The 23,880-nt window shown below is 34.4% G+C and overlaps 1 protein-coding gene across 9 annotated transcripts in view; it reads right to left on the bottom strand.

Annotated features, from left to right (window-relative positions):
* Positions 1-23,880, bottom strand: part of AKT3 (AKT serine/threonine kinase 3) — a 308,906-nt gene that overhangs the window by 66,003 nt on the left and 219,023 nt on the right. For all 9 annotated transcript variants that reach the window (XM_077901455.1, XM_077901451.1, XM_077901457.1 and 6 more), the window contains one exon: positions 3,268-3,390. In XM_077901455.1, the coding sequence (XP_077757581.1) occupies positions 3,268-3,390 (123 nt within the window). The remainder of the gene's footprint in view (positions 1-3,267; positions 3,391-23,880) is intronic.

The raw sequence follows: 23,880 nt of genomic DNA, 5'->3' as shown, positions 1-23,880 counted from the left end.
GAAAGGAAGATTTAATATAATTCGCATTACTGATAAAATCTCAAAAGAGACTTCTTCAAATTTTTACACTATCATGAAGATATGCCAGTTTTTCCTAAGTAATCACAAGAGATTTGAGTCCTCACTAAAAGAGAATTTCATATTATGATGTGTATTGATAAACTAAGCAAACTTACTTTGAAAAGTGCAACAAAAGTTGTAATAATTTATCTGCTGCTATGAATACCAACTTCATTAGGAACTATGAACTAATAAAATATCTTAAATTAACTTGCACATGAAATAAAGTTTTCCCTCCAATGATCAGTCAGGCACCAGCAAATAGGTACGGATTTCCTTGAGAGACGCAGCAATGATAGGCATTGCAAATGGATTTGCATTTCAATAAACATAAGGTCATTAGTAAGGAGATGATCAAGACAAATCTGAGGCTGATCAATTAAAGTGGGTACCTAAATCAGTATTTGATGATGCTGTTTTCAATGTATCTGGTGAAAATATATTTAAAACACCCATTTTCCTATTTTTGGCAGCTTTATTCAAATTTTAGATTTACAAAGATGTCCTCTAGTTAATCCAATGCATTCCTTCCCCCATGCAGATTTCATTTCAACTCTAGACAGGCAGAAGGGTGTAAGGAGCAGGATACCGGGCCTGGATCTAGGATTCATGATTTTCATAATCTTGACCAAGTCACCACCTTAGTCCCTGACTTCAAGTAAGTCACTTGCTAGGCTTCCAGCTTCAATGACACCACCTGTCAAGTATGGACCAATTTGAAATATCAATGATCCCACCTATAGGATCTCATTCTGTTACGCACAAACCTGTGTACTACAGATACCAATAACACTTGTATAAATTTGAATGCTAGGCTTTTAATGTCACATGTATTCTTCTCAGTGTGTATTCATGTGGCTTCTGTCCTGTGTTCTATATTTACTCAGACCTTTAAGCTAATACTATATTTTAAGAAAATAAACTTCAGAGAGCAGAGACCACCTAACTGTCTAGTAGTAAACTTAGTGGTTTATGAATAAGTAACTACATGGACTGGTATATATGTATATATATTGCTATTTAATGATCTTGGTCTAATTCCAACATCAGAAAGGACAGGGCAATGAAACTCTTATTAAATGCACTTTAATATACCAACATGTTGATTCATTTTTAAAGAAATGATTAACAAAGACTATTGACCAAGACCATCCCAATGATATCATTCACTGCTCAATACTGGCAATCAGATGAGCATTCTTTTCCCGTTTGTTTAGGTTGATAGTTCCTGCTTCCAGCAGAAGTATTCTGAATAGGTTACTGAGTACTTACAAATTATTCTCATCTCCCTGAATCGAGGAAGCCCTCCTTTTCCCTATAACTAAGATCCATAGAACATGACACTTCATGAATGGGGAGAACAGCCTCAGAGAAGAGCTACTTCTAAGTCATTCTGGAAATGCTACATTTCAGCATGTCATATAACTAACTTTCCTTTCAAAAAATACCTAGATTCAAGACATGTAAACATCACTGGATTATTTGGCCATGCAGACATCAAACAGGGGGCTTCATTTTGTCACATTCCTGATTACAAAGACTTCAGGCTAAATACAATCACACTGTTGATTTGGGTTCATTTCTGGTGCACTTTGGCATCCGTGATCTAAATGGTTTACAGTCGTATAGTTCATTTTTCCTAAATATAGTATTTTATAGCTTCTTTTAAACTTTAACACATAATAGGTTATACATATACTATAAACTTCATTGTCAGCGTACCAAATACTTTGTGAGATGATCAGCCTTAGGGTCATTCACAGGGTAAATGTACATGATAAGAACATCTTAAAAGAACCCAGACAAGTGCTTAGAAAACTTAGGAACCCCAGGTGTTTAAAAGGGTGGGGAGAATTGTGATTTCTGTTACAGTATGTAAATGTATACCTCATTTCATACAGACTGGATTTCATAAAAGACTTCTATTTCTACAAATCATAGTTGAAATGAATTAATATTTAATAAATCGAGCAACTCTGTATCAAATCTTAAGCCAAGATTACTAAATGATTTACTTTTTTACAAAGTAAGACAGTCACATTTAGAATGTGTTCAAAATGTGTCATGGTACACATTTCCTTAACGTGGCCAATCTAATTCAAAAGAGTTGTGTGTGTGACTATCATAAATAAATAAAAATTTAAAAAAAATTAAAAAAAAAAAAAAAGGTATCCCTGGGTGGTGCAGTGGTTTAGCGCCTGCCTTTGGCCCAGGGCGTGATCCTGGAGACCCAGGATCGAATCCCACGTCGGGCTCCCGGTTAATGGAGCCTGCTTCTCCCCTCTGCCTATGTCTCTGCCTCTCTCTCTCTCTCTCTCTGTGTGTGTGTGTGTGACTATCATAAATAAATAAAAATTAAAAAAAAATTAAAAAAAAAAAACAAAAGAGTGTCATGAGAATTACTACTATCTTTTATGGGCAACTCCAGGGTTTGACAAAGGATGGCCTGTGAGCGAAATTTAGCCTACCACTTGGTTTTGCAAATCCAGTTTGACCAGAACATAGCCAGCCATGTTCATGCACCTACTGCTCTACAGGCACAGAGGGAAGCAGTTGCAGAGGCAACTATGGGCAGCAGAGCCTATCTAGTCTTTACAGAAGGTCTGCCAATCCCTGAGCTGTTCCGAGAGTCTTGTCAGGAAAAACTCAGAGAAGTCAAGTCACTACTGTCCATAAAACAATCTAGTACTTTTTAAAATGGAAACTAAACAAATTAATCAAAGGCCTTATTAAAATGCTTCAGGTATTTAAACCCGTCACAAAGTGAATACCAAAATCAAATTAAGTATTTCCTCCCAAAAATATCTTACGTATTATAAACGTTTCTTCATAACACATCATATGATGGTAGAATGTAATAGTGAAACTTAATTTAGAATGTCTCTGGCAAAGTCACTTGACACTTTGTCGGATGTTTAACGTTACTCATAAATTTCCAGAAAAAGGAAACTATTATTGGTAGGTCATATTTGATCAGAGCAGTCAAGCAGAAACTATGGCGCACGTGAAAGACTCGGACATAAAGGAACTATGTACGTATCAGTGAATGGAATTCCTGTCAAATGCAATGAACTACGTTCTTAAACAGAGTGCTTTTTTTCCCAACTAAATCTGCTTTTCTCCAAACTGTGTAACTTTGTAATTACTTTGTGTTTGTCCCTGTAGTCTCTGCAAAAACAAATTTTGATTACTTTTTTTTTTTTTTACCTTGAGATCACGGTACACAATCTTTCCGGAATGTAGATAGTCCAAGGCAGAGACAATTTCTGCACCATAGAAACGTGTGCGGTCCTCGGAGAACACCCGCTCTCTCGACAAATGGAAAAACAGCTGCAGGGTAAACAGCAGGGACAGGATTGTAATAATTACTGATTTAGTGGGGGAAATTAACACAAACATAAAACACCTCTCATCACCATATTGTGATGATAGATAGTGTACTCTCAGTGGACACTGAGCACTCTTACACAGCAGCTGGCTTATCTTCTCCAGGTTTCCAAGGGGAGACTGCGAGCTGTTAAATCAGCGTTTTAATCAATATACCAATCTTGTTTAAGGCATTCTGCTTGCTACCCATTTAACCTTCAGTTACCAGAGGAAAAAAGTATACATCATCAGATTGCATTTCCTCCTCACTATACTGTTGCTTCCCTCTTTCAAGGATTAGGCGTTGCGTTGAGACATGATTAAAATAAATGTAGAGAACAGAGATGTAATATTTCTACTTAATTATTTGATTTACATTTGATTTCAGAGAAAGGATCGTTGATGTGCTAAAACTGATGGATGTGAACTTGTGATATTCTACAACTGTTGTTGCTTCATCAAATCTCTAGAAATGTTTTCAAAGTCCAAATCAATGTTTTCTACAATGACAAACTATAAGGCTTCATTTTGGTAATGGCCAAAAGGGACTGAGACGCTCTTGTTATTCCCCTTATGGTTCTATGTCTACAATAACTGCCACACCAACCTCCCCTCATATAATTACCTAAAACCATAAGCTCATTCACTTCCTATTCATCATCTACAGGACAGACCACTCTGCAGTCAACAGGTATTTCCTTCCTGGCTGCTCACTGTGGCCACACACTCAGTTCCCCTCTAAAGCCTAAGCCAGCTCCTTATTTAGAAAACTGCCCATCTCGTCTCTCAGTTCAACAATGCATCTAGGGAAGGAGCAGGTTCCAGGCACTATGAATGGACTTCCAATGCACTATTTCACTGTATTAAGAAATCTGCCAAGAACAATGAAAGTTTGTTGACAGTGCTGAGTACACTGCCAGGTATCAAGGTAGGTACTTAATACACATCTGTGATTAAAGAAATGAACCAATCAATCAATGTCTCCTTGACTATAAGATCACAAACTAACTACACCTTCTCATGGATTACGGACTCTTAGCGCTTCTACAAATGTGTAAGAATTACAGTTAACCAAGATTTGTTCCTCACACACCAAATCCTAATTTAAGCAACATAAAAAACAGATTCCTTCTGACAGATTTCTTTCCTTTTTCCACCTCCACTGAAGAGTCTATCATTATTTTAAGATAATCTTTACACATACCCATTGTCACAGTAGAGTGGGAGGGAATATGACATAAGAATTGCCAAAAAAGACTGGCTTAACATTAGTTATAGTAAAACTAAAATATCTGACTAACAGTCTCTAAACTCTAATGCTCTCTACTATCTTGTCATATTTTATCAGGTCTACGATGTTCTTGATTGGAATTCCATCATCATTTTAAGATAGCCAGAAACAAAGAAGTTGCCAATTAAAGCTATAACCAACCATCAAGTGTAAAAGGCATTCTGACTGCAAAAATGTTAAAATACGTCTTACAAATGATCCAATATAGTATGCCAAAAATCAAACCAATGCATACAATTGTTCAGGAATATTTCTTCAAATTTACTCATTTTATATAGGCAGATAATATATATTATTAATGTGTTACCATTCAAATGGGGATGAGAGGAGAAAGAAGTATCTATCACCAGTAAAGCCATTCTGAAAAATTTCTGGGTCAAAATAATTTCTGCCATGCTTTATTCAAAATATCACTAACTTGGATGAAGGAACTCCTATGATCTCTATGTAAATTTATGGCAATCTTCTAATGGGATGAAAATATTGTTTACATTTCTGAATTTTTAGAAAAATAATGTAAAGCCTACTACTTCCTCATCTACTGTATTAAAGATATAGATCCTCCCTAAATCAATATAATACATGCAAGCTTCTAGATCTTTATTTAGACCATATTCTTCAATTTGTCTCCCAGCCAATTTCTATAAAAATATCAGCTAAAAAAACGATACTTAAGGAGAAAACTATTTCTCAATCTGCTGTCCTCTGATGTCTACCCGTTTTACCTTATGGAACTTATTTTTGCAAAGATAACCAAGAATCTCTTGATTGCCAAATTCAATGATCTATTTATAGTCTGTACTTCTTCCTGTTCTGGACCTGAGCACATCGGCTGTTGGCCTCTCTTTGGCTTTGGTGATAAAGCTCTCTCCTGCTTTTCTACCTAATTCTCTATATCCTCAGTTTTCTACCTTGGCTTTGAACCAACTTTCCATTTAATGAGCATTAATTATTTTAAAGTCACTGTGTTGAGCACCAGGGAGAGACAAAGATGGCATACAGACATAAAGAAATCATATGAAAACAATAAAAGACCAAAGCACAAAGAAAAAAATGGAAGGGACACAGACAATTAAAATGAGCAGAACACAAATGAATACAGTTTATGAAAACATATCACTTATAATAATCAATGAAGTTGAGATAAAAACAAAAATGAGAGAATTTAGCATATCCAGAAATAGCATTGTCAGTGAAAGTGCTGGGAGATAAGTATCTTTATACACTGGTAGCTGGGATGTAAGCAGATAGCAACTTTTCACAGGGCAATTGGCAATAGATACTAAGATAATTTTTAAAATACCATAGTTCCTCTTTAAAAAAAAAAAAAGGAAAGGTAGAAGTCTTCAAAAGGATATTCTCTGTAGTAGTACATATAATGGTAAAAATGCAAAAACAGCCTTCGTGCCATGTGGAAAAATAAAATTAGATTTTCATCTAGTATCACACAAAATAAAATTCTGATGTAATTCATAGTTAAATATAAAATATTAAGCTAATTAAAAACTAGAAAATAAGAATGAAAAGCCCACAGGGCCAGATTTACCCCCTTGCTCTATACAACTGGGCAAAAATACATAAAACGGAAAAATGACAATTGGGAAAAAAATTTATAACAGAATCCTCCTTAGATGCTGGACAACAGGCAGTGCAGGACTAAGATCTTTGTGAAGAGAGAAACAAATGAGTGAGACCTAAAACCACTGGTCTTCTGTCTGAGGGCACTTTGTGGAACATGACCAGCAGGAAAGGAGGTCCCAAGCATAACTCAGAGGTCTCACTATTGGAAAGTGAAAAGCAGATTTTGAGGAGGGTAAGGTGGCTAGCATTTGCAGGTCAGAATGAATATCAATGAGGAAGACGCTATACAAAATCCGCACACTGAGTCTGCTGCTGAATATATAACAATGCGTGGGTCAGGTTAAGCTCTATGAGAACAAGCAGAGAAGGAATGGACATCTGTATGCCAAATAATTCCTGGAGGTCACTCAGAGCTGAGATGTTCAATTTCTAACCAGTCAGAACAGTGTCATTACCCAACAGCCTGGCATTCAGTAGACATTTTAAAACAGCCAAAGTTAAACACACAAAAGCTAACAAATATGAAGAGAACAAAATCCAGACATCCACGTAAAATTCCAGTGATCTGGTACTCTGATTAACAATTATGAGACAGAGAGATGCAGAAAATGTGACCTATAACCAAGAGAAAAATCAGTCATTAGACACAGACCTTAAAAATAGCAGAAATGATGTAACAGTTTGACTTTAAAATTGAGTAGAAAGAAGAGATAAAGGAAAATAAAAGCAAAAGTAAATGTGACTTCTAGAGACAAAACCTATAATATATGAAATAAAAAATCCACAAGATGGGATTTACAACAAATAGACATTGTAAGAGGAAAAAAAACCCAATCAATGTAAAATCAGAGTAAAAGACACTATATAAACTGAAACTAAAAAAAAAAAAAAAAAAAAAAAAGCCTCAGGAACCTGTTGACAGTGTCAAAGAGGCTAACATATGTATAAAGGCAGTTCCTAAAACGGGGAGGGAGACACTTGCAAAATCATGCCTGAAATTCTCCCAACTTGGATAAAAATGATAAACACATAGATAAGTGTATTTCAATGAACCCCAACATGATGAAAGTTTACAAGCATGCACAAACAATCAGAACATAAGAAGTCAGACCATATGCAAATCACAGAAAAACCAAGGATAGAAAATCTTAAAAAAATTCTATGTGTGAGTGGGGAAACATTACATATCGAGGAACAAATAGGAGGATAATCCTAGACTTCTCAGAGGCTATATGAGTAAAAAGGCAATGGAACAACACACCCAAACGGCTAAATAAAAAACAAAAAAGTATCTTAAAAATTCTGCATCCAGTGGGAATAATCCATAAAATAGGAAGCACATGTATGTGAGAAAAATACTAAGGCCAGGGAAAAAAACAATGGAAAAGATCAAGTGACATGACCACAGGCTCACAAAGAGCCCAAAGTACTTTGCATCCTCTCCAGGAAGGAAGGAAAGGCTTCCTAAGAAATGTGGCACCTGGGGGTGTCTGTGAGGTTATGGCCTCCGTAGCACAGCAATATTAGTGTTAGAGCAAAGGCTAGTGTGACCAGGCTCAGCTTAAAAGCAAGCCTGGAAAAGATCACTGTTTATAAGTAAGAACAATTTCATCCAATAAAAAGTTATCAGGCCCAAAAAGAAAGGGAAATAGAACCCATTACTAGGAAAAAATATGAATAAGTAGAAACTGACTCAGAAAGTGACACAGATGACTGAAATAGAACACTGTGATAAAACAGCTATTAAGATATAGTCTAAAAGTTCAAAAGGTAGAAAGAGAAGCATAATAAGGAAATAAAATGGGAAATATAAAAGGAAAAGTCACAAATTAAATTCCAAGAAATAAAGTCTGAGACGTCCTAGATGAAAAATGAAAAACTGGATTGAAAGAACACAGTATGCTAGACACTGGAGGAAAACCATGATAACAGACTTCAAGACACAGGAACCAAATCCAAAATTAAATATAGGAAAAGATATGAAAAAGATGGACTGAGCATTAATGAACCGTGAGGACAGTATCCCACAGTCTAACAAGTGCGTAAGTGAACTCTTAGGACAGGACTAGAGAAACGAAAAGAACAGAAAAATATACTTGAATCATGTCCAGAAAGCTTTCGAATTTGATGGAAACTCTAAGCCCAGATTGACAGTCTTAAAAAAAAATGGAAAGAAATGTGAAGAAAATCCTACAAGGCACATCAGAATTAAATAGCTGAAAGCAAGTGGTAAAAGGAAACCATGACAGGCCAGGGCGTGGTGGTAATGAGATACAGTAACCACAAGGAACAAAGAATGAGAGCAGATTTCTTGTCAGAAATGGTGCAAACCAGGAGAAAGAGGAGAGGCAGCTTCATAGTAATTAAATATAGAACTGGCAAACCACAATTTTATACATAGCTAAAATATCTTTCCAAAAATGACAGCAAAAGAAAGTCTTCTGGGGACATTCAAAAGGTTAGAGAATTCATCCTCAGAAACACTGCACTATAAATGCTCAAGGTAATGCTTCAGGCTGATGCAAAATGGTACCAGATGTAAAACTGGGTCTACACAAAGTAAAGAAGAGACTGAAAATCATAACTGTGTGGGTAAATACACGTTGGATTTTTCTTATGTTTTTAATCTCTTTAAAAGACAGTGCTGATTTTAAACAAAAATAATGCATTGTGGAATTCATAGCATATGTAAAGGTAAAATGTATTAACAATAGCACAAAGCCTGAAGGGGGAAAATGAAGGTGTACTGGTGGAAGGGTCTTACAATAGTTAAAAATGGTACAGCCTAACTTGAATATAAAATGGGGTAAGTTTGGGGTGCTTCAGTGGCTCTGTCGGTTGAGTGGCTCTTATTTTTGACTTAGATCATGATCTCAGGATCATGAGATTGAGCGCTGTGTCCAGCTCCACACTTAGCAGAGAATCTGCTTGAGATTCTCTTTCCCTCTCCCACTGCCCCTCCCCATGCTCACACCCACTCTCACTCACTCAACTCTCTCAAATAAATCAATAAACCTTTTTAAAAAATGGAGTAAGTTAAACATGAATTTGCATTTAAAAACCAACTCCCCCAAATTGTAGTCCCCCCCCCTAATTTATAAACAATGTGTTAGTGAATTCTACCAAACTCCTGAAGAAGAGTTAATAACAATTTCATGCTCCAGAAGACAGGAGGAAGAAACACTTCTCAACACATTACACGAGGCAAGCATCACTTTAATACAAAACCAGACAAAGATATTATATGAAACAGTGCTTATATATCCCTCAAAATCATAGATGTAAAAACTTAACAAAACTTTACCGAATCATATCCAACAAAAGATGATAATATGTCATGACTAGTGATGGTTAATTCCAAGAATGAAAGATTGGTTTAACATTTGAAACCAATATAATTTGTCATATTAACAAACAAAAAAAGGGAAGACCATATGATCACCGCAAACAATGCAGAAGCAGCTTTTAAGACAACTTAATGACCACTCATACTAAAATCTCTTAAAAAACTGAGGAACCAAGAGAGAACTTCCTCAACCTGATAAAAGGAATTTAAAAATGTATAGCTAACATCACACTTATTAATAATGAGAGACTGAATCTCTTTTCCCTGAGACCAGGAACAAGGATGTTCACTACTTTCATTTAGTGTACACCGGAGTTCCTAGCCAAGTGAAATAAGGATAGACAGACAGACAAATATATAAATGTCATACAGATTGGAATAGAAGTAAAACTGCCTTTATTCACAAAGTGCAAATCTATCTACATAGAAATTCCAAAGAAATTTACCCCCCAAATTATAAAACTAGTAAGTGAGCTACAAAAGGCCATGGGATACAAGGTCAGTACACAAAAAAATCAACTGTATTATATGCTAGCAACAAACAACTGGTAATGAAAAAAATACAAAAGAAGGATGTAAGGAAAAACTTAAAAAGTTATACAAGACCTATATGCTGAAAATTACAAGACATTTCAATAGAAATTATAGAAGACATAAGTAAACAGATATACCGAGTACTGCTGGATCAGAACAGTACTATTGCTGACATGTCCATTCTCCCCAAACTAATCTATAGACTCAAAGCAATCCCATCACAGTCCCAGCAGACTCTTTTATAAAGATTAAGAAGCTGATACTAAACTGATACGGAAATGCATGGGATCTAGAAGGAACACCACAATTCTGAGAAACAACAGTGTTCTTCCTGATTTTAAGATACACTTTAAAGTTATAGTAATCAAGTCAGTATGGTACTGGTGTAGAGAAAAATACATCAATTGATGGAACATAATAGGGAATCCAGAAACAAATATCTGGCATCAATTTTTGACAAAGGTGTCACAGTCCTTCAATTGGGCAGAGTATAGCCTTTCCGACAAAAGATGCTGGAGTAACTAGATATTTACGTGGGAAAAAAATGACCCTCAAGCCTTACCTTACCATATACATAAAAATCAACTTAAAATAGGTCATAGACCTAAATGTCATAGGTACAACTATAAAAGCTCTAGAAGGAAATATTTGTGACTTAGAATACACAAAGATTTCTTAGATAGCAGACCAAAAAATAAAAGCCAGAAAAGACTAGAATTGATAAATTGGGATTTCAAAGTTAAAAACTACTGATGTCAAAAAATATCAGGGAGATTATGATAAAACAAGGTACAATATGGAAGAAATTATCTGTGAAACATTTGGCAAACTACTTGTAATCAGAACATATAAAGAACTCTTATAACACAATAAGAAAACAATCCAATCAGTAAGTAGGCAAAATATTTAGACAGGTCACAAAAAATGTATTTGAACAGCCAAGAAGTCTGTGAAAAGATACTTATTATCATTAATCATCAGACATATGCAACTTAAAACCATAATACACTTCTATACACTGACTAGAAGAACTAAATTAAAATACTGACCAAACCAAGTGCTGGTAAGGATGTGGAATAACAAGAATTCTCTTAAAATCAGTACTGGAAATGTCAAATGACACCACTACTTTAGAAAACAGTTTTGCAATTTCTAAAAAAAACATAAACATATGCTTACTATAAACTCGGCAATGGTACTCCTCAGTATTTATCCAAGAGAAAAGAAAACTTGTACATGAATGTGCATATCCCCTTTAATAATAAGCAATAAGTGGAACTAATCCAAATGTACATCAAGAGCAGGGTAGACTAACAAGCCTTCCTATAGCCAGGATTTGCATCAAGACTCAGCAAGAAAAGGCACAAGGCTAGGGAGAAATGCAAAAAATGGATAAACTCCAAAACAACAGGTTGAGGAAAAGAAACGCACAGAACAGAAAATATCGTATGAATCCATTTCAAAGAAATATCAGACATGGTAAATCAAATCTTTAGTGTCAGAAGGTAGGTCAGTGGCTGCCTAGGGCCAGGTGTGGGTGCAGGATGGAATGAGACATGGCATGACAGGCTGTGGCAGAACTTTCTGAGGCCATGGACATAGTCCACCTCTCTATTATAATGGGGACTCCATGCATATACATGTTTGTCAAAATTCATGTACCTGTATATTTAAAGTAAGCATGTTTTATTGTATGTAGATTATACCTATGCAAAGTTGATTAGGTAATGGAAAAATCTAAATGTTCAAAAATTTGGTTAGGACTTAATAAATTATAGTATATCTATATAATCAATCACTAGACAATTAGGATATATTTTAAAATAGTGAATAAAATGGAAAATATGTGTACAGTATAAAACCAGGAAAATACACCAACATGCTAAGAGCAATTATTGCTAAAGATGGTGAGATTTAGAGTGGTTTTTCTGTTTTATACATTGAAAATTACTTGTGATTATTTGTTTAATATTAATTCCCCAAAACACCATGCATTTCTTAAATACAGAGACCATCTGTCTTGTTCACGTCATATACTAGGTACACAGCACCGTGATTAGCTTATAGAAAGCAGTCAATAAATTTTTCAACTGAACTGAAATAGCTTTGGCTTTTTGATGTTCTGCAATGAACATGCAGTTGTTACATTTATAATCAGTAAAAAATGTACAAAGCTTTCAAATACATGTACTATTAACCCTTGTGACAAATTTAATACTCTAACTTTGTCTTCTTGGCAGATACACAAGGAAAAGAGAAAGACTAGGCAAGTACCCTATAGTTTTGCTTTCTTGGCACCACACCTAGTATTATGCACACATGTATTATGTGCTTAATAAATATGTCAAGAATAAAGGGAAATTCAAAAATACTTTTCAAATAATTATTTAGAGGGAAAATAAAGTTAACAGTTTTAAAGATAAAGTGTTTTTATTAGAATCATAATAAAATCATATAAAATACCTGAAGGTTCCTTTGTTCAAAAATAATAATGCATTACTTGGTACTCAGGCAAAAAGTGTATGTTTAGAAATTTAGGCTCCTTTAAGGGAAAGACTACATATTTTTTTGTGTATTGTACTTAGTCATGCTGTTAGAAAACACTAATGTAAATAGATTAACTTACTAAATAAACAAGTCTGTACTTCATTACAAAACTCATAATAATGTTTTTTTGAAAATAAATTGCTGTATTTTGAAAAAGTTCTATTCTTTTTTTTAACTCAAGAAAAATTGACATATTATGTCCTACTAGTTTTAGGAATACATCATAGTGATAGTGACTTGGTATTTTTATATATTATGAAATGATCTCCACAGTAATTCTAGTTATGATCTGTCACCAGACACCATGTAAGCCCTATGTTGTACACCACATCCACATGACTTATTTATTTTATAACCAAAATTTTGTATCTCTTAGTCCCCCTCCACCTATTTTACTCGCCCTCCTCCCTCTGGTAACCCACAGCTTATTTCCTGTATTTATCAATAGATTTGTTTTGTCGTTTGTTTTTTAGATTCTACATATAAGTAAAATCATACGGTATTTGTCTTTCTCTGACTCACTTCACTTAGCATAATGTTCTCCAGATCCATCCATGTTGTCATGAATGGGAAGACTTCTTTCTTTTTTTATGGCTCAGTAAGATTCCATTGTATATGTGTATATTTGTATATATACACGGGTGTATATACAAAATAATAAAAGTAAGTTATATGTGTATGTGTGTGTATGTATATATGACATCTTCTTTATCCAATCACTTACCAGTAGACACTTAGGTTGCTTTCAAATATCCTGGCTATTGTAAATAATGCTGCAATGAGCATAGAGATGCATATATCTTTTCAGATTACTGTTTTCATTTTCTTTGAGTAAATATCCAGAAGTGGAATTTGTTGGGTCATTCTATTTTTAATTTAAGAAACTTCCATGTCATTCACCATGGTGGCTGCACCAGTTTGAATTCCCACTAATTGTGCACAAAGGTTCCCTTTTCTCTACATTGTCACCAATGCTTGTTAATTTTTCTGCTTTTATTAACAATCTAATGGGTGTGAGGTGATATCCTATCGTCACTGTTAGTTGCATTTTCTGACAATGAGTGATGTTGAGCATCTTTTCATGTGTCTGATGGCCATCTGCATGTCTTCTTTGGAAAAATGTTTATTCAAGTCATCTGCCCATTTTTAACAGAGTTCTTTTTTATATTAAGTTGTGTAAATTTTTAATATATTTTGGATATTAACCCTTTATCAGATGTATTATTTACAAATATGTTCTTCCATTCAGTAGAACTTTTCATTTCATTGGTGCCTTTTCATTTCATTGGTGGTTTCCCTCACTGTGCAAAAGTTTACTTTTTAATGCAACAAACTTTGCAAAAAACAAAAAAATCTAGACATAGAAAATTTCTAAGAATTATCACTGCAAGGGATCCCTGGGTGGCACAGCGGCTTAGCCCCTGCCTTTGGCCCAGGGTGTGATCCTAGAGACCCGGGATCAGTCCCACGTCAGGTTCCCTGTGTGGAGCCTGCTTCTCCCTCTGCCTGTGTCTCTGCCTCTCTCTCTATGTCTATCATGAATAAATAAAATCTAAAAAAAAAAAAGAATTATTAATATTTTAAACTCAGTTTTTTTTTCTTGCAAATACTACTTTTATATTTTTCAGTCATTCCTTGGTAATATATATATTAAAAAAAAGGTGAACTAGAGAGTATCAAAATATGCTTATTTCCAATGATGACATTATTATAATATCCACTGAGCTTAAAACCTGCATATCCTGAAGATGACTAATTAATTAAGCAACAAGACATGTCAGTCTGCATCATATGCAGATCAACATGTCCCTTGGGTTTACAAAAAGACTTAAAGAATGGCTCTGGCTCACCCACAGAGAAACAACGCAATGACACTTACTTAGTCTGTTTAGGCTGCTATAACAAAATACTTAAGATTGGGGAGGTTTATAAAAAAAGAGAAATTTAGTTCTCATAGTACTGGTAAATCTAAGATCAAGGCACTGGCAGACTGAGTGTCAGGTGACAACCTCCTTCCCAGTTCACCAATGGTTGTCTTTTTGCTGCATTCTCATATGGAGGAAGGGCAAGTAAACTCTGGGATCTCTTTTATAAGGGGACTAATTCCTCCCACAAGGCCTTTACCCTCATGACTAATCAATCACTTCCCAAAGGCCCCACTTCCTGGTACCATCACACTGGGGGTTAGGCTTCAACACATGAGTTTTCTGGTGAGAAGGGGACAAATACTCAGTCTATCGAAAATACAACACAATTGGAATAGTATTAATTACATAATGAAATAAACACCTCAATACTTAATTTTATAGGATCAAATGGAAGTATTCTTACATTTAACAGGCAATTCTTCATATAATTATCTTCCAGATAATGTCTATCCTTTTCACAAGCTAAGCTCATAGTTTGTATTTATTTCACACAGAAAAATTAATGCAAAGTAATCTATGTTTGTAGTTTTTAAGTAAGGTTATTTCAGAAATGACTGTGATATAGACATAAGTATAAAAATGTCATATTCTAATAACATAGTTCAGGGCACCTGGGTGGCTCAATGGTTGAGCATCTGCCTTTGGCTCAGGTCATGATCCTGGGGTCCTAGGATTGAGTCTGACATCAGGCTCCTCACAGGGAACTGCTTCTCCCACTGCCTATGTCTCTGCCTCTCTCTGTGTCTCTCATAAATAAATAAATAAAATCTTAAAACATAGTTTAATTTGTATTTCAAGAAATACATCCTTTAGGATGCCATAGAAAAATTGAAAGGATCTAAAGTCAGAGTTGCTGGACAGTGGAACAGTTGTTTGATGGCAACTGTGTTAGCCATAAATTATTAGCTAAGGCCTTAAGTCCTATTTGTCTACTTCTTGGCCTCTTTCTTACAAGTCTGAAAAAATAAGAATTCTAGTTTACCAACTAGGTGCCTGAAATCTGAAAGAGTAGCCCGTACATTGGCAATTTTTAAAAAAGTAATGCAATAAAAGTTAAGACAATTTTCTGGGAAAAAAAAAAAAAGAAAATTTTCTGGGATTAAAAAATCACCTACTGAAAATACTTAATAATGTGAAAAGTACAAAAAATAGTTTCCTTTAAAAAATAATTTTAAATTCCCAATCCAATATTGTAATTAAAATAAATTAAAATATTTTATTAAAACCATATTATCAAGATTAAAGAAGAAACTGCTCAGTTCTAATCACATTAAATATTAATAGATTTCTTCATTTGGAAAATATACTTTTAAGAAGGTAAAAAGTTCTCAAGGTAATTATTCTAAAATATTTATATTTATTAGGATATATGTGAAATATCTGGGCTATTTGTGAAATATATCCAATACCAGTACAATAAAAATAATAAACATTATCATTTTTGAGCATTAATAGCAGTACATTCTAGCAACAATCATAAAAGCTACATGTCACCTCCACAGTACAGATGACTAAATGTAATAAGTGATTATTCCCATTACTATCTATCACAATAGGCATTAACTTTTAATAGATTTATTTATTTTACAGAGATACAGAGTGTATGTGGGGAAGGGCAGAGGGACAGAATCTCAAGCAGACTCCTGGTTGAGCACGGAGCCCTTACACGGGGCTGTATCCCATGACCTTGAGATTACCACCTGAGCTAAAACCAAGAGTTGGATGTTTTACTGACTACACCACCCAGGCGCCCCACGAGAAGCACTATTTTTGAGTACTGCTACTTGTTGGGTACTGTACCAAGTGACTTACATGCATAGTCCTCAAAACACTCTTATAAAATAGATAAAATTATTATCTGCATTCAGAAATGAGAAAACTAAGGCTTAGAGATGTTATAAAATTTGCCCAGCATCACATAGCTATTAAGTGGTAAAGTTGAGATTCAAACTTAGGTGGTCTCTAAAGCATATCATCTATTTATCATGCTAAAATTATAGTTTCTATTAATTTGAGATGATACATGTATAAATTATTCTAGTAAGAAGAAATTTCATAAATTTCCTTCATAATTGCATAATATGAACTACGTAAGAGAAAGAACTTGTCATAGAACACAGCTTCTCAAAGTATAGAACAAGAACAGGAATACAGCACATCTCTGTTGAAAGATCAGTACACCTAGAACTGTGACCTACACAGGGTCTCACTCTCAAAAAGCTGCCCTCACCACAGCCTCTGTGCAGGCAGTTCTTCCCCAGTTTCTGCTTCCCCAAATATTTTGCTATCAAGCCTCAGTCTAAGTGCTACTTCCTCAAACGAGTAACTCAATTTATAGTTAAGTAGGTTCTCCATTATTCTCTCTCATACCACAGGGTTCTGTTCATTGCTATTATAATACATTTATTGAGTTTATTTCACAATATGGCTGTTTTAATCATCCCAGTACACCCTAAGACCAGAACACAATAAGCACTCAATAAACATTTCTGAATGATAAACAAACCTTATTTGGAAAACATACACCTTTAAATAGACCATTGGTCAATGAAAACATGACATGAGAAATTAGTAAATTTAGGAAAAGAACAGTTCTAACAAATAAAAAACATGAGAATACATATGTAAAATATGCTATATTCATATGTAAGTACAATATAAAATTGGTTTCTACAGGTTAGTTTATACATTAAAATTTTATATTAGTAAAGAAAAAAGGTTTAAATAAATGCTTTAAGTTTCCATATTATGAAACAAGGGTAAGAAAAGCAAATTAAATCAAAGTAGCCAGAAGGAAGGAAATAATAAAGAGTAAAAATCAATGAATAGACAACCCCAAAATAATAGAAAACCAATCGAACCTAGAGCTGAAAATATCCATAAAAATTATTAACCTTTAGGAAGAATGATCAGAAATAAAAAGAGAGAAGACACACACTGCAATATTAAAAGAGAGACATTAACCATTGCTCCCTACAGACACTAATGCAGTAACAACAGAATGTTATTAACAATATTAAGCAAATACCTTAAAAATTTAGATGAACAAATTCTTAGAAAAACATAAACTATCAAAGCTCACTCGAGAAAAAATAAAATGCATGGCTACACACACACACACACACACACACACACACACACATATTCTTTTTTCTTTCAATTCATTGTTAAAAACCTTCCTACAAAGAAAATTCTTGGTCCAAAAATTTCAGTGATGAAATCTACCAGAAAACAGAAGAGGCAGCAATGCCTCCCAACTCACTTCAAGAGGTCAGCATTAACTTAAATCCAAACCCTGAGACATTACATGGGATAGGGAAAAAGAGAGACCTAAAGTATATTACTAAGGAACAAATATTTAAAATTTTTAATAAGATTTTAGTAAATTGGATCCAACAAAACATCAAAGGGATAATATCTCATAACTAAGTTGGGTTTATATAAGAAATGCAAAATTGGTTTAACATTAAAAAAATCAACCAACACAATTCAAGATATTAGCAGAATAAAGAAGAAAACTATATGGCCATCAAAATAGATACAGGAAAATCATTTGACAAAATATTATACTTCATCAGGATTTCTTAAAAATCTCAGCAAACTAGGAATAAGAATAAATAAATTTAAAAAAAAAGTCTCCAACTTGATGAAGGAGGCATCTATGAAAAAACCTACAGCTAACAATATACTTTTTGGTGAAAATATGGATACTTTCACCCTAAAATCATGTATAAGGCAAGAATGTCTGCTCTCACTATGCTGTTTAACACTGTTCTGGAGGTCCTAGGCAATAACAGAAGAAAAATGCATGAGATTAGAAAGAAGAAGTAAAATTCTGCCTCTTCTCACATGATGATCATCTACACAGAGAATGTCAACATATCTCAAAACTTTTTTAGCAAGAATGCAAAATTCAAGGACAATAAATATCAATGGCATTTCTATATATTATCAACCAACAAATCAAATTTGGAAGACCAATCACTTACAATAACATCAAAAACATAAAACAGTTCAGGATAAATTTAACAAAAAAATGTTCAAGACCTATACACTAAAAACTATATAATATTGTTGAAAAAAATTTAGAAAATCTAAATAATTGGAAAGATATACCATGTTCATGGATCAGAACACAATGTTGTTAATATATCAATTCTCTCTAAATTGATCAATAGTTTAATACAACCTCAGTTAAAAAGTAGGAGACATTTACATAGAAATCAACAAGCTAATTCTATAATTTATGTGGAAATATTAAGGAAATAAGGTTGTCAAAAACAATTTTTTTAAAAAGAGCAAAAGTGGAAGACTTTTAACTTATTGTCATGAAAGTGTTAAAATCAAGTGTGGTAGGTATAAGAATGGATAGATATATAGATTAATGCAACAATACAGAGTCCAGATATCGACCCTCATGTACATGGTCAAATGATTTTTGACCAAGATGTCAGGGTAATGAAAAATATACTGTTTTCAGCAAATATGCTGGAACAATTAAATATCTAAATCTAAAACAAAACAAAAAAACCCACTGACTCTAATATAGCACCATATACAAAAATTAACTTGAAATGGATCACAGGCCTAAATGTTAGTGTTAAAACTATTCACCCTTTTAGAAGAAAACATGGGAGAAAAATCTTAAATTTGGGTGAGGAAAACATGTTTTAAATTAAACACAAAATGCACAAACCACACACACAATGTACGAAATGTATTTCATCTAATTTTGAAGATTTTACCTTCAAAAGATACTTCTAAAAAAGCCTATCTAAAGAAGATATCCAGGGACACCTGGGTGGCTCGGTGGTTTAGCATCTACTTTAGGCTCAGGTTGTGATCCCGGGGAACTGGAATTGAGTCCTGCATTGGGCTTCCCGCGAGGAGCCTACTTTGCCCTCTGCATATATCTCTGCCTCTCTGTGTCTGTCATAAATAAATAATAAAATCTTTACGAAAGAAAGAAAGAAAGAAAGAAAGAAAGAAAGAAAGAAAGAAAGAAAGAAAGAAAGAAAGAATCTCCAAGTGGCAAATCAACACAGGAAAAGATGATCAATATCATTAGTTGTTCAGGAAGTTCAAAAAACTACAAAATACCACTACACACCCACCAAAAGGGGTAAAATGTAAGGATTAACCATGTCAAGTGTGGTGACGACGTTAAGTAACATACTAAAAACGCAAAATGCAATTTGGCAGTCTCTTAAGAAGTTGAACAAACATACCAAATGATACAGAAACTGCATTCCTAGATATTTACCCAAGATAACTGAAAATGTATGTCCATATGAAGTTTTGTACCAGAATATTCACACTTTTTCATAATAGCCCAAACTGCAAAGAACCCAAATGTCTATTTACTAATGATTGCATAAGCATATTATGATACAACTATGTAATGAAGTAAATCCATAAAAAGAAACAAGCTACTGATATACACAACCATTTTGTGAATTTTTAAAGTATTATGCTAAGTGAAAGATGCAGAACATAAATGACTAAATACTGTGCTTGGAAATTATACTCGGGGGGGGGGAACGTAGTTATAATTCTTAATATTTAGGTATCGTGTTGAACTGCCCTGTATTTTTTTCTTCAAGGTCACCAATTGTACATATATTGTGTCTTTGGTTTTCTCTCCTTTGTATGCTCACTCTGGATAATCCAACCTTTGTGTGAGAAGCTTAATTACCCTGAAAATGTGGTGCTGTACGATAACCTGGTCAGCTCCTCAGTTCAGTCACCTCATCTGAGATTCCAGAAATGAAAGTAAGTAAGCCTCTTAGATGTTGAGGCTAGTCAAGGCTTTGAATTGTTACCTTAGATGGAGTGATATATTGGTTTAAAGATTTATTTTAGAAAACTAGCCTTGAAATTTATTATAAAAGTATACTAAAATACAGTATATACTAAAGTATACACTAAAAATATTCCCAAATTTATTTTGCCTTCAACTTTATATGTTAAAGTGAATATTATAATGTAACTTTCTTGGCTTAGGAATTTCTGAAAAAGCTTTAGATGAAAGCTATAGAATTCTGATATAACCTACATAATATATTAATAACTAAAACAGCTAAAAAATGAACTCATCAGACTCCTGACAATAAAGATATTTATATACATATAAATTTAGTAAAACTTTCAAAATCATCATTGTGAATATAAAATGATACTTTTAATTTAAAAATCACCCAAATCACACCTCCATAAATTAGTAAGTAGAATTAGAATGATGACTGTCGGCACTTCTGCCTCATGTGAATTTAAAATGAGATGATTTTGGTTCACTGAAGACAAAAATGCCAGCCAAATAATGAAAATCTGAAACAAATATGAGAGGATCTCAAGATTGGCATGAAATTGAAAGGCAAATGAAAAAAATGAAGTGAATTTTATCAAAATAATTAATATAGTGTACCATGGGCTAAGTATAGGCAAGAATAGCGAATAACTGAAAGTGTCAGTTTCATCCATATCATATCCACATAAGTAGAGGACTGTGAAGAATTTAATCAGAAGAGTATACATTTCTACATAGTGATTTTCATTTATGCCCTAATGGATATCTTAACTTCCAATTTCAGCCTGGAGAGGTTTATAGAGGTCCAGAAAGAAATAGGGCTGGGTAAGATCTGGGGGAAGAGTCCTAAGTAGAGGCATTCTTGTTTTTTATTATTATTAGCTTTTAAAGAATTTTATTTTTAAGTAATCTCTACTCCCAATGTGGGTCTCAAACTCGCAATCCCAAGATCAAGAGTCCACTCTACCAACTGAGCCAGTCACATGTCCCTATGTAGAGGCATTTTAAACCAACCACCACCATCTTAGTCGGTTTTCAGTTTACTTTTTCTTTTTTTCCCAGAATATTTTTCTCCTTATGTAAATTTTTTTTTTTTAATGATTTTATTTATTCTTGAGAGAGAGAGGCAGAGATACAGGCAGATGGAGAAGCAGGCTCCATGCAGGGAGTCCTATGTGGGATCATGACCTGAGGCTAAGGCAGAAGCTTAACTGTGAGGGTGAGCTTTAACTACAGGCGTCCCTTCTTATGTAAATTTGTAAATTTAATACCTAAGCTACCAAAAGAGAGTTGATCTGGGTATGTTAGGAGCAGTGTTACTGGTCACATTACTCAGGTGCTTTTATAATTTGTTCTTCAGATGCTGGATGACTGTTTATCCAAGGCTGCCCTGAATTCATTGTCAAACCTTGAGATCCAAACCAAGTGTTGTACGTTCCATTCTATTGCCAAGGTTCACACCTTGCATCAACCCAAGAAAAAGGAAAAATCCAGGCTTCTGATTAGGAGCTAGTATTTGTCAAATCCAATGCACTTTTTTCAATTGTTATCTTGCAGGATTCACTCTACAAAGTAATACTTCATATACCATACTCAGCTTCACAGGCTTCTCTTGCCTGGGTCCTTTTGCCAAGAAGCTCCTTAGGCTTCTTTCAACACCAACAACCCTACTGTTGGTATCTCCAGGCACCATTCTTGGCCACTAATGTTCTAACTTTACATACTTTTCTCACATTGGACATTTCTTCCCTTCTTTGGTTTTAGCACTCCTGATGAAGCCTATTTGTATATCTGACCTAACTCTACCTCCCTGTTAGCCCCACTAGGTACCTCAAATATAAGATAATCACACTAGAATTCATTCTTAATCCTGTGTTTCCTGATTTTTTGAACAGTCCAGTATCCACACAATTCCCCCCAAGCAGTAAACAGGAAACTGTGACATTTTTCTCTTTCCATTTAGTCATTAAATCCTGGAAATTCTAGGGGCACTTGGTGGCTCAATCATTTGAGCATCTGACTTGGTTTTAGCTCACGTCATGATCTCATGGGTGGTGGGATCAAGCCCCATGTTGGGCTCCATGCTCAGCACAGAGTTTGCTTGGGATTCTCTCTCTTCTCCCTCTGCCCACCCCCCTACCACCCCTCAACATGCACACTATCTCTTCTCTCTAAAATAAATAAGTAAATCTTTAAAAATCAATCAGTCCTGGAAATTCTAGTACCTAAACATGATTAGAATTTTATTCCTTCTAATATTGCTTCAGTTAATGACCCTATAAGTTTATAAATGGATTACTAAAAACCTAAATACAGTATCCTCTCAAGTATTTTCCTGGTTCCCAATTCTGTCTTCTTCAATCCAAGTTTCATATTGCTACAAAATATTCTTTCTGAAAGATTTTCTTACAGAAATCCTTCCATGATGGTCCACTGTCTTCAGGATAAAATCTAAATTACTTGGGAGAGAAAATCTATCCTAATACGATGCTATTTGTTCAGAATCTTCTGGCTTTCTTCTGCAGGACTTTGTGCGTCACCAATACACTGTATTATATAGCCGGGCAGGTGGTGGAGGATTGGCATATTCCTGCACATTCCACATATTTTGTTTCCTCTGTACAGAAATGTGCTCCTTTTCATTCATAGTGATCGAACTTATAGTTAAACTAAAGTCTTAGCTTAGCAATCACTTGAGGAAGGGTTTCATTTCCTACCTGGCATCTTCCCCCTTTCTCTTCTCTCTTCCTTTTTGGATTGATTCCAGTGCCCATTCTCTGTATCCCACAATAAGCAGTGTTATCATAGCAATAATGACACTATAAAGTACATGCATATTCTCTTGTCTATAACCCCAATTAGATGGTTATCTTTTAAAAGAGAGTACTATGTTTTCCTTATTTCTGCATCTGCTGAGGTCCAGTCGATGGTACTTACTCATTAAATATTTAATAGGCAAATGGACTATAATGGAATAGGTTCTAAAGTTCATACATAAATTATCGAGTATAATCAAAATCATTCTTGAAAATTCCTGAGGAAGGTATTACACTGCAGACCCAACATATTGTCTCAATATAGTTAAGCCCAGCAATTCTTCCTCCAGCGCTGAAATACCACAGTTTCTTTAGACGGATATCTGTAGTTACAATGTGCTTAATGACAATGATTTATGAAAACTATGTATTTTTAAACATCAGAGTTTATGTCCCATGAAACTCAGTGGGTGGCAAGTAGAAACTGACATAGCGTAAAATAGCAAATTTATTTCTCATCTTAAGGTGACTCTGTGAACACAGTTATTGAGAAGAACGGCAGAATCACCATTTCCTTCTTTCCTTCCTCCATTCCTTTCTAACTGTATCTATCTATTTATCGATTTTTTTACACCAATATCCTCTCTCAATCCACTTCCATCAAG

This window comes from Canis aureus, chromosome 6 (assembly GCF_053574225.1).
Source record: "Canis aureus isolate CA01 chromosome 6, VMU_Caureus_v.1.0, whole genome shotgun sequence".
Lineage (NCBI taxonomy): Eukaryota > Metazoa > Chordata > Mammalia > Carnivora > Canidae > Canis > Canis aureus.
Note: the sequence above shows the minus strand (reverse complement) of the source record. Positions and strands in the feature narration are given on the sequence as shown.